This window comes from Coregonus clupeaformis, chromosome 10, assembly GCF_020615455.1.
Source record: "Coregonus clupeaformis isolate EN_2021a chromosome 10, ASM2061545v1, whole genome shotgun sequence".
NCBI lineage: Eukaryota > Metazoa > Chordata > Actinopteri > Salmoniformes > Salmonidae > Coregonus > Coregonus clupeaformis.
The window spans coordinates 6111833-6119669 of record NC_059201.1 but is presented as its reverse complement, the minus strand read 5'-3'; the positions used below and the strand labels follow the sequence as shown (position 1 = coordinate 6119669).

General features: G+C 45.4%; 1 protein-coding gene across 1 annotated transcript in view; it reads right to left on the bottom strand.

The window, feature by feature from the left end:
- Nucleotides 1–1160: 1160 nt before the first annotated feature.
- Nucleotides 1161–7837, bottom strand: part of LOC121574788 (zinc finger protein GLI1-like) — a 142518-nt gene continuing 135841 nt past the window's right edge. The window contains exons 15-17 of the mRNA XM_041887357.2: nucleotides 6079–6246; nucleotides 4744–5856; nucleotides 1161–4566 (exon numbers count right to left, since the gene is read on the bottom strand). Coding sequence (XP_041743291.2) covers nucleotides 3604–4566; nucleotides 4744–5856; nucleotides 6079–6246 — 2244 coding nt within the window. The 3' untranslated portion in view covers nucleotides 1161–3603. The remainder of the gene's footprint in view (nucleotides 4567–4743; nucleotides 5857–6078; nucleotides 6247–7837) is intronic.

Genomic DNA, 7837 nt, shown 5'->3' with positions numbered 1-7837 from the left:
CATGGTACATAAAAAAAGAGGAAAGGGGTTTGTCTAATTACAGATGTAGGATCTTAATTTGATCACTCTTTTGTTGCTGAGAATGTTCCTGCACTGCAGGAAATGCTAACTTGTAGTGTATTAAAGGTTTAGAAGGGCTTCTAAAGTTTGTAATTTCCACTTTAAAATGTCAGACTTGTATCACCCCTACAAAAAAATGTCCATTGATTATAATCCACATAATAATTTACATTTCCTGTTGATGCAGGATTCTTCTTCTGCTGTAGAAAACTGGCTCAAATTAAGATCCTACATCTGTAAAGTTTAGGAAATGTTTAAAAAGCACAGTTAAAAGTGCACTATGCAGAAATCGCTCCGGCATTTCCTGGTTGCTAATATTCTAATAGTTAGCCTAATTTCAGTTTATGTGACAAAACAAGCAAGTATAGTGTAGAGAATCATTGTACCATCTAAACCACTGTGAAATATATTTTCCATATCCAAAAATATTGTATTTTCAGCTGTTTGAAGCTGGTGTACAAAACTGAAAGTAAAAGACCCAAGAACGAAACTTAACAGGAAGCATAGAAATAGCGCACATAGAACAGATATACTGCTTCTTAGACTTGCTTTCAACGAGAATGACAGACCTATAACTCATATTTCGATGTTAATTTGGTCAGGTCTCCCCAAAAAGTGACACATTGCAGCTTTAAATGTGTAGAATTACTATTGTATCTACTTTACTTTAGTTTATTTAGTACATTTTTTCATAACTCTATTTTCTTAAAACTGCATTGTTAGGGAGGGACTACTTTGACTTGTCCAATAAGAAATGCAAATGTTTGTTTTCCGTTGCATGCCCTAACGAACAAGTCCCAGTTGTGCTTCCTGATTCAGAGGGGTTGGTGTAAATGCGGAAGACACATTTTAGTTGAATGCATTCAGTTGTGCAACTGATTAGGTAACCCCCTTTCCCTTTCCAAGTGTAAAACATACAGTAGCTATCTCTCCCATCTATAGAAGACTATACTGCCCCCTAGTGGCTGTATGGAGACATTGCATTTACTCAGACATTCTCAACAGAGGCAGTTGGGATATAAGTCAATAGAAGTCAATAAGAACTTCATAAAAATACACAGTAAGATGCAGAAAGTTCTGACAGACATTTTGCCTCCATCTCAAGCTGAACATGTTTATTTCTTAACTGGTAAAATATAGTACATTTGTATAAAATATATCACTCGGCTGGCGTGTATATAGTAAACACTACTATTATAGCCATTATTGCTTAACACAATATTATTTTGCCAGCAAAACGTTTGATTGAATGGTGACAGACAGGTATCAAAACACACAACACAAAGAAAGACAAAAATATCCACGATAAAGTTGTTATAAAAACAAAAAGAGAACCTGTTACTTTTTTTTTTTTTTTAAATGATACATTCTAAGTAACACTACTATCAAACCATTCACATCTTCATCGCTGTGACTGTGATTATTAGTATTGTGTAACATTTATTTCTGCATCTTTTCTTTTTATTCCTTGAATATTGTTAGTTCAAATCGTCTTTGGTTGGCCGGTAGTCTGTATACAGTTTTCCAAACTAGATCAAATGTCAATGGTTAGTCATGGATAGGACCAGGAGTTTCCATGACGACTAACTCTGTTGTATTAAGAACTAGAGAACAGTACTAGTCGTGACCAAGCAGGATTAAAAAGGCACCAATACTGAAATGAAATACAGCCTCATAGGATCTACTGTAAATGTGTGTAAACGTGATCTAGAATTACAATTCAAACAGATAGATACTACTGTAAGATACTTTTCATTATCCTCCAAGGTGACGTTTACGTGAAATCAAAGCCACATAGGCTTCCTGTATGTGCTGGCCTCTTGGACTGTCTGTGTGTCACAAAGCCTGAGGAGAGAGAACCGTCTGTCCTCATCCATGCAGCGCTGCAGTCAGTGCAATGCCACAGTATGAAGTCACGTCATGTGATATCAGCTCTACTGGTCATGGCTACAGATGCATAGAAATAGTATCTATGGAACGTTCCTACCATTATAGTCAATGATGGCATATTGGGTGGACTGATTCTATTTCTATCGTCAGAAGGCCACACTTCCTGCAGCTCAGAGGTCCCGTACACGTTAAAGTACCTCAGATACAGTACCTCAACGCAGTACACCCAATTCTTTATAAAACCCTGTTGAAGATGTTCAGGGTAAGTGAAGGCATCGTTAAGACCCTGTAAACAACAGTAAGTACAGCAGGTTATGGAGTTCGGTCCTGTGAGACTGTACTCCCTCTATCCCCCTCTCTCCTTTATTCTCTGTACCTCTCATGCCCCATATATACGTTTAGACAAAGGCACTTTTGATATTCTTCCCCAATAACTCCTATAATTGTAAAAGAGTGAGCTGCTTTAAGAACAATTAGCTACAGTAAACACGTAACTAGTGTAAACAAACTCTCTGTCTGAAAACATGGCCTCTTTACCGTACAACAGATTCAGAGTATGGAAGCAGATTCATGCCAAAATGGCCTCTGCGTGAATACTGATATGATATGTTATCATTATGATGTGAGTGTGTGTGTGTCATCACTACGTGCGTGTGTCATCATTATGTGTGTGTGTCATCACAATGTTGCGTATGTCCCTGACAGGAGTGTGTCCCTGGGAATATAGATGAATCTTCAAAGCATTCAGGTGTCTATCAGTCATTTTTTTCATGCACTTTTTTTTTTTTACATTCTTCCTCGGAAGAGCTATGTTTTCCTCAGTTCTCATTACGGAAGGGTTAGACCTCGGAATTCCATAAGCAGTCCACGAGACAGACATTAGAGTTCCGTCACTGTCAACATTGTCATATACACAGCATATAAATGGATAACTTATTTACATCGTGGTACCCTCTCTGTCCAACTGTTGCCCTAAAGAACCTGTGATTGAAATGACCGTCATTATGGTGATGATGTCATTACGGTGAACACGTCATTATGGCGTTGACGTCGCTATGGTGATGACAGTCATTTCAGGCAAACAGTTCTGCGTCAAGCAACAGTTTTGTACCAAGCAACAGTTTTGTTTCAAGCAACGGTTTTGCACCAAGCAACAGTTTTGTTCCATGCAACAGTTTTGTACCAAGCAACAGTTTTGTACCAAGCAACAGTTATTTACCAAGCAACAGTTTTGTACCAAGCAACAGTTTTGTACCAAGCAACTCCAAAGTCCATTATCTTCTCATGAGACAAGAGAACACAGTGATCAAGATCAGTAGGTGCCTTTGGTTTGGCTTAAAGTCCTCTAAGCAGTAGCTACTGAATATCTGTCCATCCTGGCCAGGGACAGAAAAGTGAGGCCAAGAGAATGGGGAAATATCTTCAGTACCTATACTCTACACAGTCATTTCCTGTAACTTTATGTTATGAGGTAAGCTAACACTAAAACCACCGAGCTGCGCCCCTAGGGTCCACTCTAGGACAGTCTAGGTACTTGTACTACGACAGTGTCTTCAGTTACTTAGTCTCTTCAGACAGAGGGCTGAGCCCCTCTAGTCAACTTTATGAGTGTGTTCGGGTTCTGTACTTGTTCTTGAACATTGTGTTCAGGTTCTAAGACAGAGTATTCAGGTACTTGCTCTCACCAGCCAGAGAGGTGAGCATGGAGGTCATGTCCCCTACAGCCATGTTGGGGAGCCCAGAGGAGGGCAGGGTGGTGGAGGTCTGGGGGGTGGTGAGGCGGGACGAGGTCTGGGATGAACCCCCATGGAGAGGTGGGTTGACGGGGCTGAAGGACGAGGGGTCAGGGTCATCAATGATGGAGGTAAAGTCTATCTGGGCATTATCCAGATCCAGGTTTTCCAGAGCATTGGAGATGGGGGTGGACTCATGGGGGTAGCCCAGCTGGGCAGACTTGTTCCCCTGATGGTCCATGTGGGTTACCAGGTGCACCTGGTGCTGGTTGAGGCAGGGCCCGGTCTGGGTTGGGTCCTGGTGAGGATGGGTGATCCGCTGGATTTGGATCTGCTGCTTGTCCATGTTAGGGTACTGCATGTGGATCTGGCCCGAGTAATACATGTTGTTATTGTTGTTGGAGGGAGAGAAGATCTCCTGATGGGGTTGGTGGGGGGTCTGAGGGTCCTGGACAGGGGGCAGTCGGACTGCTCTCCTTGGGCTGGAGGTAGAGGGTACTGGGCTGTGGTGGGGAGGACTGCCCAGGTACCCTCCTCCTGGCTGGGACTGGAGACTATTCTGCCTGCTGAGAGGCTTCCGGCCCTGGGGTGGTCTAGGGACCACAGGGACTCCCATGTCCTGGCTGTAGCAGGACCCTGGCCCTCCATGCAGGCTCATCATGTGGACATCGTTAGGGGGGATGGAGGAGCCGGAGCTGGGGCCTCCTCGGCTGTGGGCTGGGGGGATCATCAGGTTCTGGTTGGTGGAATAGCCTGGGTAGCTGGAGTCTGGGTTGGGGTAGAGGGTTGGTTGGTGTTGTTGCTGGGGCTGGTGTTGCTGGGGCTGGTGTTGCTGGGGCTGGTGTTGCTGGGGATGGGGACTACGCTGCTGCATCATGGCCACCTGAATCAAATAAAATGAGATCAACATTTAGTTTAAAGTGCTACCATAAATACTTCAAGACAAGCAAGCAAACACATTATCTTCAGGAAATGTCCTTTGAAAACATCAATAAAACACTTTAGTACAAAGTGGGAGAATAAAGAGGAGAGAAGACAAAGGGAGCAGGGAAACAGTCACCTGTTGTCCTGTCATGTCCATGCTGTCTGACAGAGGAAGGGGTTTTCCCTCCGCTCCTATCCCCCTCTGGTCCTGCTCCTGACCCCACAGCAGAGCCTGCTGGGACTGCACATAGTTCCTCACCATCATCTCCTTCACCTGCATCATTGGTGTCTGAGAGCGGCCCCCAGGCCCCAGACCGGCCGACCCCAGGCTGAGGCCCCCGCTTTGCTGCTGCATGGAGGCCTGGTTCTGGTTCTCCATACCTCCACCATGGAAGTCACAGGAGGGGTTGGTGGTCCTCATCATGCCCTGGCCAGGTTGTCCCTGCTGGGGGTAACTCTGGGGGGACATAGGTCCCATGGGCATGGGTGTCTGCCCTGGGTGGGGCCTCTGCTGTTGTTGGTGTTGGTGGAGCTGCTTCTGGCAGGCGTCTGGGTTGGAAAGGGCTGGATGATACTGCTGCTGCTCTGGTTTGATGTTCAGTTTCTGGTGGCCTCCATCTGGGCCTTGGGTGTACAGACTCATAGAGCCCTGGTCCTGGTACTGCATCCCTGTCTGGAGAGCTCCATGAGGGGTCTGGACCTGGCTGCTCTCCTCCCAGGGCCCTGCACCTCCATCGGGCCCTCCCTGGCCCAGGCTGGGGTAGTGTGGTTCAGAGGGGCTGAGCTGGCAGGTACTCATGCTGTACTCAGCCTGCTGTAGCAAGGTGTTGGACATCCCGTCTGGGTGGATGGGTCCCCCTTTTCCTATCTGGGCCTGGCCTGGTCCCCTGGTAGTACCCTGGTAGTGGCCACCCTGCATGGCCATCTGTGTCTCTCCCTGGTAGCCCTGCTCTGGGCAGCCCAGGCTGTCGTGGCTGGGTGATAACTGGCTGGAGGGACCCCCCATGTGGTGACTCTGGTAGCCCAGGAAGCCTCTCTCTCCTGGGGGAAGCATCATGCCATGGTCCCTGGCATCCATGGTTCCACCATGGGCGTCCATGGCCATGGCCTCCATCATGACGTTCTCGGTGATGCTGGGTGGCCGCGGGGATAACATATGGCGAGTGATGTTGGCGTCTGACCCACAATGCTGCAGGGCGTTCCTCCGGCCCATCATGGCCAGGTTGTTCAGGCTGTTGAAACGTTGCACCTTGGGAAACAAATTCAAATCAACATTTGTTTTAAGTGTTTCACAAACACATGTTTCTACTACTTTCACATGTTTCTACTACTTTCACATGTTTCTACTACTACTACTACTATCACTACTACTACTACTACTACTACTACTACTACTACTACTACTCCTACTACTACTACTACTACTACTACTACTACTACTACTAATAATAATAATAATAATAATAATAACCTTGGGAAGGGCATGGGGGTTGCCAGTGGAGCGGACGGGGTCACTGGAGCGCCGGGTGGCATTCCCTGGGGCTTGGTGGGGGTAGATGACCCCAGTGCCATACTCTCCTGTGTTGGCACTGTGTCTCCTGGGACCGCCATACTGCAGGAACGCTGGCAGCGGCTGACCCTGGCAATAATACAAATAATAATACACTTTATTTGTATTAGGGAGCAGTCGAAATGCACACAATTGTTACCCCAGAGGAAAATGGGGGAGGGTCATGCTTTTTCAATTTCAGTCAGGGGGAGGGTTTAATATTTTTTAAAACTCTAGTCCAGTGGAGGGTCATGTCATTTGTCATCGATTACATGTCATATTGCTCAGGGTTTGAGAATGAGTTGCTTATTATAGTGTCTCGATGTGTGCCTGATGATGCCCCTTATCCCTGATCGCTGCTGGGCGCACAATATCAAGTGAGCCTAGTGTGGTCTCAATAAAATGATCCATAGTCTTTACTATAGGCCAGGGGTATTAAACTCTTACCCTACGAGCAATGTTCCTTAGAAAAACTTCAGCACTGAGCAAATCTCAGGTCTGCTGAGCGCAAACTTGAACGTTGTGAAAATTCTGTTCAACATCCCGGTGCGTGTTTACTGTGAACACTGAGGCTGTACCTGTTTTAAGTTCCAGTTTTAACAGTGGCCAAGTAGGCTACTGTGGCTATTTGATCATAATGTAGACCTACCAGAGTGGCCTACCATCAAAAACAATGTAGAAAAATGCATCCCGTAACATTTTAACATGGAAATAGCTGTTATATCATTCAGCTTACAGTTGCAGCCAATGTGTGGTGTTCAATGTAGGCCTACATTCCATTAGACTTGAAAAACACATGCAGGGCTTGACATTAACCTGTCAATTAATTATTATTCCCATACCATTATTACAAAGAATCAGACAAATTATGCTACCCTTTGCATATTAGCTACTTAGCTTATTCAAGACTGTCTCTAAAAAAAGCTCTTTACCTGACTCGCTTTTCAAAGATGGCTAGAAATGCACACATTTTGTGCTCTTGTAGGAAGCAACCACTCCCCCATTGTTGACTAGAAATGTGCTATAACTGGCCTAATAACTCACTAACTAGCAAAGGATATGAACAAATGTTCACAGGTGGCTACATGCAGCTCTCGCTTTGATCTCAAAACAAGCGCATCTACTCGCGACCGCTCATGCTGTAAACACAGTCCAGTTCTAAGTGAATGGCACAGATCCATATATGGAAATGGCTATTTGCATATAGGCCTACTGCAGCTCTGATTGGTTATGGCGCACCGGTCTGTGTAGAGTACGGGCTGAGTCATGCCTGTCAATGCAATAGAATCCTACTCCAATGTGTTCTGCCTACAACAAAATCTCTTGGACAGTTAGTTTTGCATACTAAAGTCTTGCATAGTTCCTTTTGTTTCGGTATGTTACACTGAAGTGGCTAATATTGCATTGATTCGATCACAATTCCCACAGTGGAGCGAAACGTTGATAGTGTTAACTAAAGGGGAAAACTCTAGAAAGTTGAGTGAAGTTCAATCTCGTGCTTCTCTGCACAGGCTGATATTTATTCTGCACGGCAGTACAAGGGGAGCTGCAAGCCCGCACAAGCGCTCAGCTTAAAGGCTCTGCATGGTCAATCCGATATCTGCAGTGGCAGTATAGCATTTACTGCAATGCGGCCTCCACAGAAGTCAGTGCAAACATACTTTTCGCGCTTCGCGGAGCA